This window comes from Rattus norvegicus, chromosome 6 (assembly GCF_021556685.1).
Source record: "Rattus norvegicus strain SHRSP/BbbUtx chromosome 6, alternate assembly SHRSP_T2T, whole genome shotgun sequence".
Classification (NCBI taxonomy): Eukaryota; Metazoa; Chordata; class Mammalia; order Rodentia; family Muridae; genus Rattus; species Rattus norvegicus.
The window spans coordinates 94,929,502-94,949,516 of record NC_141539.1 but is presented as its reverse complement, the minus strand read 5'-3'; the positions used below and the strand labels follow the sequence as shown (position 1 = coordinate 94,949,516).

The following is a 20,015-nucleotide window of genomic DNA, read 5'->3' as shown; positions in this document are numbered from 1 at the left end:
TTCCTCTGTATATCATGCTTCTCTGAACTCACAGAGATCTGCCTGCCTCTCTCTGCCTTTCAAGTGCTGGGATTAAAGGTGTGCACCACCACACCTGGCCTGTGAACATCTTATTCTTGAAGTAAATGCCTGGAATTGTGTGGCTTTGTTTTCAGCAAAAGATGACTCAAAGCCTTTGGTGATGGCAGGTTTTTACTGATCCTAGGGAGAGTGAAAGGCTGGGACCTGGGTTTGCTGGGTGGGGGGTAGTGGTGAATCAGTGATGGAAGACAGGCAGCCAGGAATAAAGTCTGAGGTGCTGAGGTGGAGGAGGTCAGAGATGCTGTTCAACTCTCCCCAAACAGCCAGCGGCTCCTCCTCGGGAAAGGTCTGTGGTGTTTTGCCCTTTCTCTAGGCAACTGAGCAGCACCTAGAGCACCCTGGGACGAGAGAGAGCCTCGGGAATACGGTCAGCCCTGCTGAGGGAAATCGCACCAGCAAGGCTAATTGAGTTGCTTTTTGAATTAAAGGCATCTGGGCTGTGTAAAGTGGGAGATGGTGATGTGGGATACGTAGGCTGGATGGAGTGAAAGTTCAGCCACACCTCAGATCCCAGCATGGCGGGAGGTTGTCTACAGCTTGCTGACTTGTCTGGCAGCTCTGACTGAGTAGTGACTGAGTACTAATCATCATCTATCTCTTCTAACCTGACTGGCTGGTAGAAGAGTCTTTCACTTTCCTCAGCCCCCAGGCTGACAGGTGAGAAACCCTTTCAGGTGTGAGACAGGGATCTGTCAGGAAGGAGGCTGGCTTCCCTGCCTCAACCCTGAGAGCCTGTTCTGTTACTCCATTGTAGCATTACAGTTGGGCCCTGGTGCTGGTGTGTGTACAAGACAGGGCCTTGCTGCAGCTTGTTCCAAGTAGAAATGTGTGTGTCCAGTTAGGGTTGGGGGAGATTCGAGTGTCCAGAAGTGACCTGCCCCAACCTGTCTTTTTTTCCTGTCCCACGCAGGTGTGCCCTGTGGGCTATGGGATGGATGAGGTGGAGCAGGACCAACATGAGGCCCGACTCAAGGAGCTGTTTGACAGTTTTGACACCCTGGGAACTGGGTCTCTGGGTCAAGAGGAGCTCACTGACCTCTGCCATGTGCTATGCTTGGAAGATGTGGGCCCGGTGCTGCAACAGACGCTACTCCAGGACAACCTCTTGGGCAGGGTAAGATCTGGGGAAGAACAGAGTTTGTGGGAAGTGGTACGCGGTTTCTGTCAGGGTACTGGGGTTGGTGGCAAGTCACAGGTGTGTTGCAACTTGTCTCTTGCAACCTGGCCGTTAACCTGGGGCGTGCAGTTTGTTCGAGTGATAAGGGCATGATAAATTTAGTCTGTGCTTGGAATTAAGTTGTGCGCTGAGCATTATGGGTTACAAGAGAAATAGACTGTTTCCCAGACTTTCTCCCCTTGTTCTTTGTGGGTCATTTCATTGAATCCATATTCAGTATGGGGACAGAAAACAAAGGGGGTAGTTTTCCATGGAAAAGAAGGAGAGACGGGAAGAGGGGGCCCTTCGCAGGAAGTAGATGTAGTTTCTAGCTTGACTTTTAAAAAGCTGGTTTTCGTGTGGTTCATTTTGAGGTGAAGTTTGAATCTTCCATCCAGGAAGTAGGACAAGAAAGTAAACAAAACATAGGTGGTCTCCAGTCCAGCTCTACATGCATGGGGAGTGAGTGTGAGAACCGGTTAACTTCCACATTTGACCGGGTCATGTTTCCCCGCTAGATCAAGTGTCAGGGAAGAGACAAAGGAAAGAGGCCCCCCTTGTCTCAAGCTCCTAGCAGTGAGAAGGACATTTGGTGTGTTGCAGTCTAAAGAGTGCCTTCCGTCCTCCCATTCATAACCAGTAGCCTCCTTTAAGATGCTTTGTGTAGAGTTTTCTGCCCTCGGCTCTAGGGCAGGCAAAATGAAAGGGGAGGGACTTCCAAGTTGTGTTGCTAATTGTGACACTCCGTACACTGGTTTGTCCTGCAGGAAGCAGTCAGGAAGCTTAGTCTGGTTTTGCCTCATGTCTTGTTCACTGTCTTCCAACTGACATATGGATGAGTGTCCCAAGCCATAGAAGTATGGATGCGAGTCACAAGAAGGATGAAGACACAGCACTAACTGTGAAGCTAATATTAAAAAATGATATTGGGGGCTTGTCATGATGTGAGGCCAAATAGTCCACCTGTCAGGAAAAAGAAGTTGATTTTGTTGCAAAAAGTAGGGCCGCTCTTGGTCACTTTGAGCAAGCTTAGATGTTTGTGAGTATACGTGGTACCTAGAAAATGCTAAAAAGACTCATTTGAAAGGTAGTAAAAAATAGCAATATGGAAAGTCAAAAACCATTTACTCTCTTTCGTGTGCTCCAGGGTTTTAGGTATAGCGGAGAACAAGAATAGCATCTCCCAGTGTGGTCCTCAGGTCGCAGGCCCCTGGGATGAAGGAGTAGGTGCTTTTAGTGCTTCAGAAAGCAGAAGGAGCCATGTTTGGCTGATGGTCTCCCTGAGAACCTCTCAGAGTAAAAAGGGATCCTCCACTGCACAAAGATTCTGCCCCAGCAGCTGGCTAACAATGTGCTCTCCAGATGTGAGCCGGAACCAAGGATCAGTTATCGATTGATTTGTTAATGGCTTGACACCATCAGCCTGCTTTCTCCTGGCTATTTGCCTGAATAGTGAGTACCTAAGTGGTCTGCAGTGTGATATTTACTTAGTGAGCCGGTGATGGAAGTTAAATAGATGTCTGCATATTGATTTCACGTGGGAGGTCCCTGGTGATTTCTTGAGAGGCAGCATTGTCGTGAATTAACACACTACGGCTAAATTTGCATCTTTATGAAACTGAATTATTCCCCTTGGTTGATCGCTTTGACCATATGCTGTGAAGAAGTCTCGTGCACGGTTTATAGTCTTCAGTTGTAAAGCAGTAAATCTCTGAAGAGTTTGCTGGAGCCATTCTGCCTGTTGCCTTCCTGATACACTGACTAGGGATTATATATTGTTAAGGTGTAAGTGTTAAACATCATTTATTTTTAGGTGACACACAGTAACTATACATACTGGAGTGTGGAATTTCAATACATGTGTCACGCATCATGATGAGGTCAGCTGATTGACATCTTCTTGTTGGGAGCATTAGAAATCTTTTCCATTATCTTTTTTGAAATATTTAATCATTACTAACTATGGTTATTTTTTTTCATTTTATTTGAGTGTGTGTGAGAATATGTATATGTGTGAGTGTGTGTGTGTGAGAGAGAGGGAGAGAGAGAGAGAAAGATGAGGAGAGAGAAAGAGAGAGAGACAGATAGACAGACAAGAGACAGACAGCAGTGAGGGTTAGCAGGCAACCCGAGGTAGTAGGTTCTCTTTTCACCATTTGAGACCTGTGGCAGTCCTTGGCAGTAAGACTTTTTACAAGTTTTTGTTATTGCTTTTTGATTGCTTATTTTATTTTGAGATAGGGTCTCACTATGTAGCCCTGGTTGACCTAGGACTGCTTATGTAGACCAGGCTGGCCTCAAACTCACAAGTTCTTCCTGCCTCTGTTTCCTATTTGCTGGAATTAAAGGGCTGTGCCACCATGCCAGTCGAAAGCTGATGTTTTTTATGTCCGCTATCTTTCTTCTTGTGAGAAGAAGTTTATAGAAAAAGTTTAAGACTAGGGATAGAGCTCAGATGGTAAAATGCTTATCTGGAATGTGTAAGGCCCCAGGTTCAGTCTCTGGTGCTATAACTGTCAAAGGGTTGGGGTTTGGGTTATACGGACTAGAAACTTGATTTAATAAGTAGAAAAAGATCATGACAAATGATAATACATTGATCAATTCATTAATTCAGCAAATATAATTGTCACTTGTGACAGTCATTCAGTTAGTCTCATTGTATCGGTGCAATTTATTAATGTTTACTATATACTACGGTAGTTCATAAAATTGGCTTTTGGATATATTAGGATCCATCATCTTCCTAGATGCTTCTGACTTTATTTTACCTTTTGAATAATAAACACCTTAATTGAATATAACTCTTATATATCAATGTGTGTGGGCATGTGCATTTTCTATGCATTTGCTAATAGACCGTTTCCTTTCAAGTTAGAGATAGTTGATCTGTCTGGATCTGTAACTTAAGTCATTATTTCCCTGATCCTGTTGATTACTGTCCAGACGTGTAATTTCAGGACCCTTGATTTAACGGAAAGGATCAGGTGCATGTGCTCAGTCCATGACATCAGCTAAACCCCTGTGAAGCCCCACCCTAGGGCCTCCTCCAGATATGGAAACATTGGTAGTCTGGTTGGGTGACATACCTGGTGGGTGATTGGAAAAGGGACTGAATGCTCACACAGGGCAGGATGCTATGTTAACTCTTTGCTGCGCTGAACTTTTACCAAGCAAGTAACCCGATGTTAGGTGCTTCCTGTTGCTTTTAAAACTGTTTACATCAGTTTTAAAGGTCAGCATATGAACAGTGGGTTTCATTATAACACTTTCTCTTAAGATTTATTTATTTTATGTATATGATTGTTCCATCTGCATGTACAGAAGAGCATCAGATCCCATTACAGGCGATTGTGAGCCACCATGTGGTTGCTGGGAATTGAACTCAGGACCTCTGGAAGAGCAGACAGTGTTCTTAACCACTGAGCTGTCTCCAGCTCCCATTATGACAGGTGTTCCCTTGAGCCTCTTCTCTTTTATCAGCAATTAGGATAGAAGGAGACAGCTTGCTTTGTTTTGATAGGTAGCTTCAATTCGGTTTAGATTTGATAGATAACTTAGATTTAGTTTAGATAGATAGCTTAGATTTAGTTGATCTGTCTGGAAACCTTCAGACTACATTCATGTCATACAGTGCATTTCCTTTCCTTATCCAATATGGCAACTTTGGGACAAGACAGTTCCCTTGACGTTCTGAAGCTTTCCATTGCTGTGTTCCTTGATAAAGATATTAAATACCCTGTGTTCTTGGCACACCTGTTCCAATGGAAACTAGCAGGACTCATGGCTCCATGAGTACCTGACCAATGTGATGGTGGACACCTTTAATCCTAGCACTCAGAAGGCAGAGGCAGGCAGAGTTTGAGGCCAGCCTGGTCTACAGAGTTCCAGGACAGCCAGGGCTACACAGAGAAACTCTGTGTCGAAAGAACCACTCCCCTACCCCCCACCCCCAAAAAGAGAAAAGTTTTAATATTAAATTTTGATAGCTTTGCAAACATATAATTTATCTCCCTTCATTGTTCATTTCAGAGTGCTTGGTGCTCTTTCAAGAATGCCACTATTAAGTTGGAATGGTAGATTTGACTTTGTTTCCAGGTCATTAAAAGCTTCTTATGGTTTCTTTCTCTTGCACACACTTAGCTATTTGAAGAGTAAATCTGACAGGGAGGAAGGCTTGCTGACGGCGGTTATTTGGACTCATTCTGCGTGTATGCAATTACACTCGATCATCAGCTCCTGTCTATTTATAACCATCCGCAATCACACTCGCGTGGATTTCACTGTGACTCTCCTCAGGCCGACAGCGGCGGGGTGGGAAGCGTGCACCTTCCGTCTCCTTCTCTGTAACTGTTATTTGTGCCGCTTTTGTGACTCTGGGTAGATCGCCCTTCTCCTCTACAAGATTCTCTTTCAGGGCTGCTTCAGACTCCGCCATGCCTGCGTTCCACCTGATCAACGTGCTTCTATTCCATATTGAGGGGTCAATGTCAAACTCACTACAAAATGGACTCCCATTTCTACCCTGTGACTCTTTAAGTCTCAGAGTATTTAGTGTTACAGGAAGCAGAGGTAAAGGGGTGACCCTGGACCCCGGAAGGAGGACAAGTTGTAGTTGCCCATTCTCATTTGACCGAATTCTTTGAATAATGCTTGATTTCTCAGCCACGTAGTTAGGAAGGCTCAGTAAAATTTGCCAATATTTTCTGATATTTTTAATGGGTGGCTTCTTGTCTGCCAAAGGATATTTCATGTCCTTCGGTGTCCATCACAGGTATTAGTCATCAGGACTCATCTGTGTGACAAAGCATCCTAGTACCTTGTAAGGCTTGTCCAAGGTCAGGTGACTCATTCGAGGCAGTGCCAGCATGGGAGGCTAGAGTCCCCAGCCCTTGCATTTAAGCTCACGTGTCCATAGCATCTTGCACACTAACTATGCAAAAGTGAATCTCATCCCTTCACATGCCCTCTAAACAGCGTTACCATCACCGCTGTTGCCACAAGTACATAGGGAGAAGGTACTATCATAGTATAGTTCCCAGTGTCAGACCTCAATTCAAATACTGACTCCTGCCTCAGTTTCTTCATCTGCAGAATGGGAAAAGCAATAACTTCCCTACAAGGCTGATGGGTGCTGACTGACCTTAGAGTATAGACACCAAAGACCTTAAAGAGAGCCAGAGAAAAGGGCCTGCCTGAGTATCCTCCCCACCTCCACCCCCTGTAAGAATGAGTTTTTGATAAATAATGACTTCCCCATGGTTGGAGATTGGTCTGATGCTGCTTATATTCAAATGCTAGGTACCAGCCCCCTAGATCTGGTTGCCCCCCTCAAGGAAAAAAAATCCTCATGTGTACCATGCTATGGTATACATAATGATGCTATGTAACCTTGGTCCCCAAGTTAATTGGTCAGTAAAAGGGTAAAGCCTGTGGTTGGACAGTAAATAGATGTAGGCGGGTTTTCAGTTACCTGGTTGGGGGTTGCAGGTACAGAGAAGAGGGAGAAGAAAGGACAGGGAGGGAGGAGGAAGCCACCATGAGAGGAGATAGATCATGAGCATGTGACCAGGAGGAGCAAGTAACACGGGACATTTGGCTGGGGTATGAGTTAGAAAGCTTCAAAACCTGCCCAATCTAGGCTTACAGTTTGTAAATAAAATACATGGATTGTGTGTCTTTTATATTTAGATTAAAAATTTTCATAGCCTTGTCTTTTGTGGCCAAACACATCTGTTTGCTAGCCAATGAGGTTTCTCCTAGATCGCAGAAACCATTTTCTGATGGGTTCATATTTCTATACCCACCTCAACTAACTATGTCCTGAAGGTTCTGTCACCGATTTCCTCTTGTGTTGGCAGATAGAAAGCAACTAAGTTTAATGACAGCTACATAGAGCTTTGTCTTGTTAAACACTGGTTTGAATGCTCTGGTTTGAGTCTGTTTGAATATTACCTGAGCACATGTGGAAACAATGTGCATTTGATCTCCATGGCTGCACAAGATGACTGTGCAGTGTAGGATTCTTTATTCTACTCTCATCAGAGCTGTTGTTCTGAGCTAGCACTCACTTTTTTTTTTTTTTCTTTTTCTTTTTTTCGGAGCTGGGGACCGAACCCAGGGCCTTGTGCTTGCTAGGCAAGTGCTCTACCACTGAGCTAAATCCCCAACCCTAGCACTCACTTCTTATATAGTACTTTACACTCTTTTTTTCCTCCAGAAGGGCAAATTGTTTCCTAAGACAGCATTCATACAGAATGTGGCATGGAGTAGTGATGAGGTAAAAATCTGTCAAGAGGTGGTGACACATCACACACACACACACACACACACACACACACACACACACACACAGAGAGAGAGAGAGAGAGACAGACAGACAGACAGAGAGACAGAGAGACAGAGAGAGAGAGACAGAGACACAGACATAGACACACACTGAGCCTTGACTAGCCTTCCTATTGATTTAGTTTAAATGCCATGTGTGTTTTTAGTCAGGCATGTAATTTCTGCATTGCTGCAAACTGCCCTTTGAGGCATAGATAGAGAAACGCTTATTAAATGAACGGTAGCAATTTTTATTCAAGTGGGGAAGTACCAGTCAGGGCACCCACACCTGGAAGCTCATTACCTTGTAAGACTGAATTGCCTTGTATATTTGTGTATGTCTAAATTTTGACACACCACAGTAGTAAAGCTCCCTTGGAGGGAAAAGGGTACTAAATCGTCTTAGTTACCGAGCATGGTGAACTCACTCTTAATGTGATTCTTAACAATAGGGGCCTTTTACCAGCATTTTGGTTCTGAGTTGAACCCTGAGGGGCTTTTTACCACGTCAGTATTCATGAACATCAATGAAAAAAGAAACTGAAATCACCTATCTCCCTTAGAGAATGGTCTCCTTGAATCAAAGATGTGGCGTTTATTTCGGTTTAAATCCTGGGGCCCAGGGTCTGCATGCCCTTGCAAGAAGGAAACAGAGATAGAAAGGGCTTGAAGCTGTGCTAATTGTTTAGCTCAGCTGCTGAGTGCTGTCTAAGGTTTGCTTGAAGGAAGGGACCAACCTAGATACGTGACATTGGACCGTGAGGCACCTCTGACTTAACAATCACAGATGCTTCATGTGCTAAAATGAGACTGATTTCCCTCTCGGTATGGAGGCCTTTAACTCTGCCTTCTCTGAGAAGGCAAAGATCACAAGCCAGGCCCTATTTTTCCCTCCCACTGGCCAAGTAGGACAGACTGACTGATCAGGGGTCCCTGCCAGCTTGCTTTGTCTCTTTCCAGGTACTCACCAGATTCTATCTTCTTGCCACTAACACACTCACCTTTCTTCTACATTCTGTTCTCCTGCTCCCTAGAGTGGATCTGATAAACTCCTTGAGAGCAGAGGTCAAGGTGTCTTGAGTTCAAGTTCTCTGCCTGCTATGGCCTTACATCTGCTGTGCAGGGGGCACCTGGTGGCTTGCCACGAAGCCCAAGGTTTCACTTGGCTCAGTGGGGCTCTCTTGAGAGGTCAGGTCATGAGTGAAGTGGGCCTGGGTCCGGCAGAATGGCTGGTTCTGGTAGAGCCACATTTTTTTTTTTTTTCTATTCTTTTTTTTTTTTTTTTTTTTTTCGGAGCTGGGGACCGAACCCAGGGCCTTGCGCTTGCTAGGCAAGCGCTTTACCACTGAGCCAAATCCCCAACCCCTGGTAGAGCCACATTAGAAGGCCTGGTTCCCCAGGTAGGCAAGCGCTCTTCCGCTGAGCTAAATCCCCAACCCCGGAACAGGCTTTCTCTTAACAACCTTTATCTTCCAAACGTAAAGGTGGCATCTCAGACGGGTAGTGTAAAATTCAAAGACAAGCTGTCTGTGAGAAAACCTTTAGATTACTCCACTTACCTTGGATTATCCGAGACATACAAGTAACTAAATCCTTTACCCCATGTTTTGACACGCAAGGGGGGAGAAGAGATTAACTGTTAGACAGTCAAACAATCGGTTTAAGTTTTATCTGATCAAAGAGTATATTACACGTAATTAGACTCACTTAATCATTTTTGCCCTATTAGCTTTTTCAATATAGTAGAAAAGGGATATGTCAGGCTTCATTTAGCAGCATCTACATCTATGCCCCAGACTAAACAACCCCAGCCCATTAGGTTTCAAGTGCATATATTCCGTCTTTTAAAAATAGTTTACAGAGAATTATTTTAACTTTTTTTAAAAGTGAAAGAATCACCCATTATTTGTGTGTGAAGTTACTTTTTGTCCTTACCGTGGGGGTGTCTGTCTTTTGCTTGCTGTTTCTAGACTGTAGTGTGTGGATTGCAGCAGGATGGCCTTTAGTAGTGAAGCCAGATGTGGTGGGGAACACCTTTAATCCCAGCACTCCTGAGGGCAAGGCTGGTGGCTCTAAGTTGGAGGCCAGGTAGTGAGATGCTGTCTTAACAACTATAAAAAAAGTGTGTGTGTGTGTGTGTGTGTGTGTGTGTGTGTGTGTGTGTGTGTGTGTGTTGGTACCCGGGTGTGCTCTTGCAGAGAATCTGGGTTCAATTCCTAGCACACATGGTGTCTCACAAACCATCTGTAACTCCTGGACCCATAACTCCTTCCTGACTTCCAAAGGCACCAAGCACACGTGGGTGAAATATACAAATAAAGTAAATAAATCTTTACAATAACAACAGTTGGAAACTCCTGCACTGGTCCTATCTATCCTGCACCCTGGCAGATGTGCCTAAGCTGTATGCAGCCACAAGGTCTTGCCCATTGGTCTCCTCAGTGTCTGCCTTACGCTAGATAATCAGATAATCAAGGCTTGGAGATTAGGAACCTACCATCCCCAATGCTTCTAGTTGTTATATCTTAGTCAAGGAGATTTCAGCTCCATGGAAAGCCTCTAACGTTGATTAGAGTAATTTCAGGTTACAGGTACCTGAACTGTGTGTCAGGGGAGGTTTCTAGACCCCGGGATGAGAATCATGATTTCTATTTACTGAACTGAATTAGGACCAAACTTAACACTGAAGGCTTTTCCCCCTTCTTCCTCTTAAAGGCAGAGTCTCATATAACTCTGGCCCGCCTGGGTCTTGCTGTGTTGTTTGAGGCTGACCTTAAACTCTCAATCCTCCTGTCTCTACCTCCTCCACCTCCCAAGTGTTGTGATTACAGGCAAGCATCACCACACCCAGTTCTCAGAAAGACTCTCATCTATGACTATCAAAGCACAGATCTTTAGAAACCCTCCAGAGACCTGCAGAGCCGAGTATAAAGAGCTTGAATTTTTTCAGGAAAATGCCTTCCTTTCAAATGACCCTCCTGTTTAGCTTGTCACTGCAGGAAGGGGAGAAAGGCTTCACTCAGGGCCCTCTGAATAACTCAAGTTGGGGAAACTCAGAGTTAGGGGTCTCCATGTACAACAGACCAGCTCAGTCTCTCTGATTCTACAGCTCTCAGGAGTAGACTGGCCCCAGGATCTACAACGGCTGCCCTACCCTCTTAGAACTTGACTATGCTGCTCCTGTGGTCATTGGCCATGCTTCAGAATACGGCTCCATTTCTCTGTTGTTGGGAACAGTCTACCCAGGATTATACATGATAATATTAACTACCACTTGTGGGGCCTAATAAGTTCTAGAGTGTTCTAGACATTTTACATAACTTTCATTTTACTTCCCTAGCACTGCTTAGGGAAGGAAATTATGAAATCACAAGGTATGCAGTGCTTAGCACAGTGCCTGCTGGACACGACATTCCCTATGAGTTTGAGTTCCATGAAGACCGGTGTTTTGTGTCACTTTCTTCTCTGTTGTGTTACCAGGGCTTAGTGGGGCACATAGCTGCTGCTCAATACATGCCTGTCAAATGAATGATGGAGGATATGTGCTAGACAGCCCCAGTTGTTGCCGATCAGCACACAGAAGCTTGGGATGGTTAGGCAAGCTAGCGAGGTCACAGTGGGCATTGAGCAGCAGAGTGGCCCTCAGAGCCTGGGTGCATCTTCCCAGCCCTACTGCTGCCTGCCCTGAAAAGGAGGAACGGAACGGTTTTGATCTTAAGAGACATCTGTCCCAGATGTGTGATGCTATGAACTGGCCGTTGGGATAAATGACCTCAGCCATACATATACAAATACATCATATACATCATATACACATACGTCTATACTTATACCTATACAAGTTATGTTTCTTAACAGCAATTAGAATATTAGGTAAAGCCCATACGATCTAGAAGGAATCTAGGCTGAAGTGAGGGCTCAGTGATTAAGAGCAGTCGCTGCTGTGGCAGATCTGGGTCTGGTTCCCAGCACCCATTTCACATAGCACACAGCCACCAGTAACTTCAGTTCCAGGACACCCAGCACCCTCTTCTGGCCAGGATGGGCACCTGCAGGCACATACAAACAAGCAGGCACACATTTACATATACGTAAATATAAATAAATTAAAAACTTTGAAATCCCTAAAAGGAATATAATGGGGGGGAGTTTTAATCAAAGTTAGAGTAGTGGAGCTCACATCTACTTTGGGAGAATTTAGAAAAGTATAATAGTTTTGTTCGGTGTAAGGTTTTTCTTTTTTTCCCTCAAGACAGGGTTCTTCTGTGCGCCTCTCAGTTGCTGTGTTAGAACTTGCTCTGTAGATGAGGATGCCCTTAAACTCAGATCCACCTGCCTCTGCCTCTGAAATGCTGGAATTAGAGCCATGCCTGGCTTGTGTGTGTGTGTGTGTGTGTGTGTGTGTGTGTGTGTGTGTGTGCGCGCGCGCGCGCACATGTTGTGATTTCTTTTGTTTGTTTTATATTAGGAAACTGATCCTAAGTCCTTGAACATAGTAGGACAGTGTGCTACCCATGTTTAATTTTTTATTAATTTGATTTTGAGACAGGACCTTATTAAGTTGCTTGGGCTGGCCTAGAACTTACTCCATCACTCTTTCAAATTTGTGGCCCTGGTGCCTTAGCTCTTTGGTAGTTGGAATTACAGGCTGCAACCACTAAGCCTGACTCATGCTTCAGTCTTAAGACATGAGTCTCAGGAAGGACACCTCTGCTTTGTTTGATTTGTGCAGATAGGACATTTTTCCAATAATAAGATGACTAATATGCATTGTCAACTTTCCGATTTTAATTTGGAAGCGAATTTTTAAAATTTATCATTTATAGTTGAAACCTCTGTCCAGGAAAATAAGTGCCACACAATCAAAGTAGAATTATGTTGACTAGAAATGCTACTTCTCCCTGCTGTCCCAGGCCGAGGTCACAGAAAGGTGGAGAAGAACAACTTTTACCCTTGTAAGCGCTTCTGATGAGTGTTTCTGAAAGTCAGACTGGATCTCCCAAGCTAGTCAAGGCAATTATGTTTTATGAAGCGATGGATGTACTTCTCAGGCTTCTGCATTCTGTGTGTTTGCCGTTGATTTTTTTCCATACTCAAGGGACCTGGGAGATAAATATTATATACTTGCCCCAGGCAAAACCGTATTAAAGTCATCCTTGAAAGAGCTGACTCCCTTCTAGACTGTCCTGGGCGGTAAAGGCATCCACAGAGCAGTTTGACAATGGGTCGTTTACTGGGGAGGTTTTTCCTAAAGTCTAACAGGCTGCCTTTCTCTTTTGATCTTGTTTGAAAGGTAAAGGGGTTGAGAGTTCAAAATGTATCTTCCTGAGTTTACAGAGGGTTTGCCAGCGAGCTTTCCTCCTAGAAAGCTGAACAGATACTTGTATTTGTTTAAACACCACTGTGTTCGTGGCCCTGCGTGTCAGCAGTGAGCAGCCTGTTGTTTCTAATGTGCTTTAGAGATGAAGGATGAGAACAAACGTGGGTGCAGACACCCTGCAGATGGGTCTGCCTTCTTAGGGCTGTGGGAAATGATTTTAAATTTATTTTTAATTGCTTTTTAGGTACATTTCGACCAATTTAAAGAAGCATTAATACTTATCTTGTCTAGAACTCTGTCCAGTGAGGAGCACTTTGAGGAGTCAGGTAAGAGCACTACCATTTCTTCTACTTTATATTCTACCTTAAAACTGTATCAAGGGAAGGGCCAGGCATATAGCTCAGTGGTAGAGTGTTTGCCTGACATGCACAAGGCTGCGAGTTCAATCCCCAGGTCTTCCCTCCTCCTTGCAAAGTTTGAAAAGTTTCCTGGAGAAAAATGTGAGGAGCTTGAAGTGTGTGGGGGGGAGGGTTTGGGATGTCTGTCTTCCATAGATTGAACCCTTCTTTCTAGAGATTCTCTTCGATACCCTCACAAGAGCTTTGTGGCTGTTAACCAGCAATGGGTTTTAAATGAGACTTCTTTGCCACAGAAGCACACGATGGAAGAAATAATTGGATCATTCCTAGGGAAGGATTGGCCATAGCAATGATTCCTAGGAATGATTGATGGTGACTCCTTCAGCCTTACTTCCTGTGTCTGTGTGCCGTTTGGTCTGGGGGAGATTTTCCTGAAAGGAGAACTGTGACCAACAAGAGAGAATGCTCTGTGGTCTCAATGGGTAGAAAGCTCTCTACTTGTAGACATGACTGTTTGACAGTGTGGTGACCTCTGCACGATCCCCACCCCACCCTCAAGTGTCTGTGGTCCTGGCACCTGGATGAATACTTAGCATTAGTAAATATGAAGTAACTGTCATGAAAGAATTGAGATGTATCTCACTGGTTTATTTTAAAGGAAAGTGCCACATACTATAAGCTACACAGTTACACATCTCAAAAGTGCTGTCAGATATACTTTAATAAAACGTTTTTGATGATAATATATATTCTAATCTAAATGGTCACATCTTGCCCGGGTGTTTGCATGTCTTAAAGTCAGAGAAATTTAAAGATTTGAGGGAAATTCTGAAGTGTAGAAACCTGTATTTGAGTACAGGAAGTTATGACGTCACTTGATTGGCATGGGCTAGGGATAAGGGCTGACTACACAGGGGCATCAGGAAAATTTGAAGGCGCTGTAACTTCTGTCTCTTGCAATGTAATGGGAGTTCCATGATCACATGAGCTTTTCCTACCCATACATCTTTAAACCCGATTTTAGAAAAGAAAACAGACAGGAAATTATTGTCCAGTGTGAACAGAAGCAGTTGGCATTTTGTTGGCATTTTGTGGTGTTCTTTGGGGTGACCTATTTACATGGAACACAGATGGGAACTCATTTCTTCTCTTCACTGGTGGTCTAGGTCTCCATTGGACTTTGAAAAGTGTTCCAGATTTGGGTCATGTGTCTGGGCCTTACCTTTAATAATGTTTTGGGTTCTGCCTTAAGTCTTTCCCCTTTTGCTAAGGGTATCTACCATTAGTAAGGCTGTTTGTGGACCCAGGACTAGACACAACTTCCTGGTAGCTCCTTATTGAGCCTGGGAGAGGTGTGTATATTCTTCAGACTTTTCTAGGCTAATAACATGATGTCTGTAGGTGACTACTGTTGGAACAAGGACTCTTGCTACTTTTGGGGTCTCGCTATTTATTGGTATTTTGCTTCTTAAAAGTTTGTCATCTTGAGAGCAATTATACAAGATCAGGGGACCCTGGATAGAGTGGTAAGTTTTGGCTAATATGAGCACAGGCAATTTAAACATGCTTCTGTTCTCTTCCTGTGCTTTCAAGAGCCCTGCGAAGGGGCAGCCTTGATGTTAATCCACACAACACTTTCACCATCCGTCCTGAAAACACACACTATTGTCTGACACTGTAGAAATACAGGTTTGTCGTGACCACACACGTGGAGGCGGCCCCTGGGGTTGTACAGAGTTGGAGATGAACAATTGGAAGAGATAAACTTGAGTCTGCTAGGATGCCAGGCTGACAAAGCTAGCCACAGATGGCGGTTTCATTACTGCGTGTGGGCCACACTACTGTGCGGGCAGAGGCTGCCATTTGGACCAGTCTTCCAGGACTACACCCAGAAGGCATTCTCATTCCATCATGTTCCAGAACTGTTCCCAAAGCAGTATAATGCAGCAGTAAGGTCTCTATGGCCAGGACAGCATTTCAGCCAGTGTTTCAATGATGCTGCTCACCCTTGTCCTAACAGGGTACAAATCCAGAGTGGAGCCAGTGCCTTGGGTATTTTATCTACCAGGAAGCAGGCATCATGGCCCATGACTCCTACACTCCCTGCTTTGTCTGTGGTTGGCCCTGTCTCCCCGGTCCCTTCAGTTGCTCATGGCAATCAAGCCATTTTTCCCACTAAAACATGCACCTACTCACTCTAAATGTGATTCTTCTACCCACTCAGACTGACCTGTTTGTGTGTGTAGAGACAGAAGGGACTCAAGCAAAGTGAGTTCAGCCCGACCTCTCTGGAGCTTCGTGATAACCATCCTTCAATGGCAGACTGCAGCATGTAGGGCGGGAGAGAGCTCTGTTTTATAAAAAGTCAAAATGGGGCCATAAAGCAGGACCAGGGCAGTCCCATGAATAAATCTCAGAGGAAGACATTAATACTGTGTCACCAGCATATGTGTAGAACCTAGTTTTAAGTATTTTTTTCAAAGATTTATTTATTTTTAGCTTATATTACATCTATGTGCCAGTGTCCAAAGAGGCCAGAAGAAGGCAACTGATCCCCTGGAATCAGAGTTACAGGCTATGTTAAACCACCATGTGGGCGCTGGCAACCAAACCCAGTCCTCTGAAGGAGCAGTCAGTGCTCTTAACTGCTGTGCTATCTCTCCAGCCCCTAGAGTAAAGACTTTTAGCCTTCAGATGGATGGGCTGGCCCTCAGTCTGTGCAGCCTGTCTCAGAGCCTGCCAAGGTGTTCTAGGTGACAAGGGGGAGTGAACTGCAGCGGGTCATGCCTGACAGTCGGTGACAGAGCCGTCTGTGCCCTTGCCTTGTTGGGATGCTCAGAACTTAATTCCTTTCTCACCACATGGATCTATATTGTGGTGTGTTTGTCATGCCTTTCGAAATCCTAGTGGACTCTGAGAGAAAAGATAAAACCAGGAAGGTGCCTAAGGAGACGGGGCTATAGGATAGAGTGTGAGAAATCCAGAGGGTCATGAAGCTTAACAGTAAGCGTTCTGTAGGACAAAACATCCTGTGTCTGTTCTAGGCAGGTGCTCGAAAGGAACAGGACCAAAGGAACGTGTATATACATGTGCATATAGATATGCTGCTTGTACAATGGAGTTCTCTAGATTGGCTTACACGATGGGTTGCACAACCCAACAATGGCTGTCTGTCTGATAGAAAGGCAAGAACCAGAGATCCCAGCCGTCCCCAGTTAGCATTGAAAACTCACAAGTGCCCATTCCTGCAGAGTCACTGGTACTGGGTACCCCTTGAAAGGCCAAACATACTGGAGTCTGATGTCTAGGGAAGGAGAGCAGCGTAGCCATTTACCCACTCATCCACAAAGAGGGCAAGCCAGTGCCACATGCAGTCTCAGCTCCTTCATTGAACATCTTAATCCTGGCCTGCCCTTGGAGGGCTGCACAGTCCATCTCGAGGGTGAGGTCCACTCCCCGGCACTCCCTCACATGTCCGTCTTCTCCAGAAATGCTCCCATAGACATACAGGAGTGTCTCATCAGTTACAGACACTTCCTAATCCACTCAAGTTGACAACCCAACCAGCCATTACAGTACCTGACCAAGCGACAGTCTTGAAAAATCTTGTTGATACGATGGGAAGAGCCTAGAGCCAAAACCCACTGGCTCTGCCTCTTTTGTGGTGTCACCTCGTACATCTCTCCTCTACGGTCTCTGACCAGCTGACATCTAAAAATGGAACCCTTTCAGCTCCAAAGTTTGCTTGTGTCTTCTCCTAATGCCATTATGGCATTATTTAAATCTATAGGGAAAGCCACACACGCTCTTTCTGTAAGTACGTTAGTACCTAACATAGCAATGTTAACTAGCTTAACTGTAAAGTTCTCCAAAGGGCAGACGCTGTCTTCCATGCTCTCTTCCTCTTCCTCTTCAGGCAGTTGTACATAAATAGTCCAAAGCAAAGCTCTAAGGGGACTTGAGGGGATGCAGAATTCAGTCATGTTTACATCCCCGTCTTCAGTTCTGCCCTTTATAACATCTCCTGAGCTACTTTTAGCATCTCTATAAGACTGGCTTTGGAAATTCTAAGACTTGTAGGACTTTTTCCTGTAAAAGCAGTAACAATAGAAACTTAGATAAGGACAGGACAGTGGGCTGGGGTGGAAGGGTGTCCTCTATAACTTACAACCTAATTAACTGGGAAGTGGCCCGACCCCCTCATAGCTGCATGTGCTATTTAATTTTTAAATTGTTTCTGGGATCAGAGAGGGGCAACAGCTTATTAACTATTTATTCAATTGGTAACGGCATTGGATTACCGTGGTTTTGTAGTGGAGATGCTGCAACCCATGGAGTCGACATGGCCCTGGCTCTGGTCTCTAGAGGCGTTGGCTTTCCTCTGATGCACCTTGCACTGGGTTTGTGCTGTGGATTAAATGTTAGCATAATGCAGGAGCCCACTGAAGTGCCTTTGCTTTGTTGATGGGACTGGGAGGGAAAAGCCAACTCCACTAGGAGAACAGGAAGAGGCATCCTTCCGGCAGGTGGTGGCTGCTGTTCCAGAACTTTAATTCCATCCCATTCATTTCATTGTAGTTATTTTCCTTACATTGTCAAAAAAAAGCCATAGATGTAAAAAAACATGCCCTTTCATTCACACAGCAAGCATGAGTTAGCAAAGTGAGTTCCTTGGACACTGGGCTAGATCCTGACTTACAGCCATCAAAGAAGGGCACGTTTGCAACTCCACGCCGAGGTGTCGAGCCAAGCTCTGGAGTCTGGCTGCTGTCTGTACTTGGTAAATTGTCACACATGTAGCTCAAGAGGCTTGCCTGCTTCACTTTGGCTAAGATAAAAACATAAGCACCTTTCTTCTGATGTTAGTAGCGTGAAGACCGCAAGAACCAGACATTTTCTCCAAATCACCATCACCACCACCACCGAAATCAACCATACAATGTGTTATATCTGCACATTGGTAGTGCACACCTGTAATCTCAGCTCATAGGCGGTCAGGATCACAAGTTCAAGGTCAACCTGGCTTAAGAAGTGAGATCCTGACTTAAATTTAAAAAAGAAGGTATTTTTGCAAGTCATGCAATTGGAAACCCTCTGCCTGCTGGTGGTCAGGTAAAATGTTAGAACCTTGGCCGTGAACTGTAATGATGCTGGTTAGTGCATGCCTCTCTCAGATTGCATGTAGCGTAAATGATCATGTGTATAGAAGGATGCTCACTTTGGCTAGAGTATGTGTGGTGGAGTAAAAAAGTTGGCAGTGTGTCAGTAGGCAAATTGTGGCTTATGTGTGTAATTAGAGGCTAAGCAGTTATTAAAATGCCATAGAGGGCTGCTTATTGTTAGGAAAATTTTACTAAAAATAAAAGGCAATCTTTTCAAACCCCATGCGTCGTCCTATAAATACTCGTGCCGCTTAAAATTAGTAAATAGGGTACCGAGAACCTCGATAATGAAGTCGTACTTGGGACGAGTATATTTTATTTCAGTTGCAGTGAGTGTGTGAGAAGGCTCCCACACAGAGGACAGACACAAAGGGCACGAGAGTCTTAGAGAGTTTGATCACCTCCCTCACAGCAGCCTGTCCACGGAGGTAAAAGCAGCTAACAGGGAAGAGACAAGTATAGCGAGAGCAGCAAGATTGGGACGTCTCTGGTTTCTGTCCATTTGCCACCCGTCTGACATGTTAGAAGAAACAAGACTGAGGGGATAGACTGTGATTTGAAGGTTGGGACTGGCTCTGTTCCTCCAGGTGCCTAGTGCTGGGCACATCTTACTCTGATGGCTTTGGGCTGCCATCAGTTCCACAGCAGCATGGGTGGTAGGCTAGTACAGGGTGGAGCTCCTGTGACCGGAGCTGCTAGACAGGACCATGACCTTGCTCCAAGGCATCCTTGAGGAAAGGAAGCCTTCATGAGGTTTAGGACCCCTAACCTCCAACACCCTGATGCAGTATCTTGGTTCTAATGCTCATGTCTTTTTTCCCATGGAGTCCAGAAGCCCCGGGAAGTGTTACAGTTGAAACTGGATTGGAAATTCTAACATGCAAAGGTGGTTTTAGAAAAATGTGACTATGGCCATTATTAAATCAGAAGCTGCAGACAGTCTGAGTTACACAACGGCATAAGAGAAAAAGGCACCATGAAAGTTGTGCCAAGAAGTTCCTTGAAGGTGATGCTTTGAGTTGAGCCTTGAATAGCAGGGAAGGTTCAGTCCAGGGGAAGTGACCCACCAAGTGATGGCAAATGAGCATCCTCCCAGGCCAGCCAATCAGGCGGGCCTCCCTGGCCAAGGTGGGAAGCACTGGCATTGTTATTGGTATAGATCTCTTCCTGTCCATTGCTTGACTGCTCTATATCTGAGATAAACTATGGAACTGGCCCAGTCAGCACAGGGCATTGCCACCCCCACATGTCTGTCTGTCTAGCTGTCTATCATTCCAACCTGGTTGCTCATGGAGTCTTGCTGTTTGCTTTGCTCATATTTAGACTCCGTTGTGGTTCTGCTCTTCCCAAGCCTTCTAACCCTAGGATGAGGCAGGGTTGGGGCAACATGATAGAGGTCAGATCATGCAGTAAGGGACAGGACCACATGACCTCCTAATCTTCCCAAGAAAGCCTCGTGGGGTTGTTTGTCTTGAGATTTGCACACAGTTCATTTTTTTTTTATTGTTTTTATTTTTAAGTTGAGGTCAGGAACTCTCCGAGCTGAACAAAATGAACTTGAAAGGGGGGCCTCAACTGGTGCCCCTGCCCTTCTGGAGTCTTTGAAAGTG

General features: G+C 44.9%; 1 protein-coding gene across 50 annotated transcripts in view; it reads left to right on the top strand.

Annotated features, from left to right (window-relative positions):
* Positions 1-20,015, top strand: part of Nin (ninein) — a 102,172-nt gene that overhangs the window by 7,790 nt on the left and 74,367 nt on the right. For all 50 annotated transcript variants that reach the window (XR_015621783.1, XR_015621768.1, XR_015621767.1 and 47 more), the window contains 2 exon segments: positions 992-1,195; positions 13,129-13,210. Coding sequence is in view for 21 of the 50 variants with exons in the window: in XM_087552710.1 (XP_087408836.1) it covers positions 1,013-1,195; positions 13,129-13,210 (265 nt within the window). In the remaining 29 variants the exon portion in view is untranslated.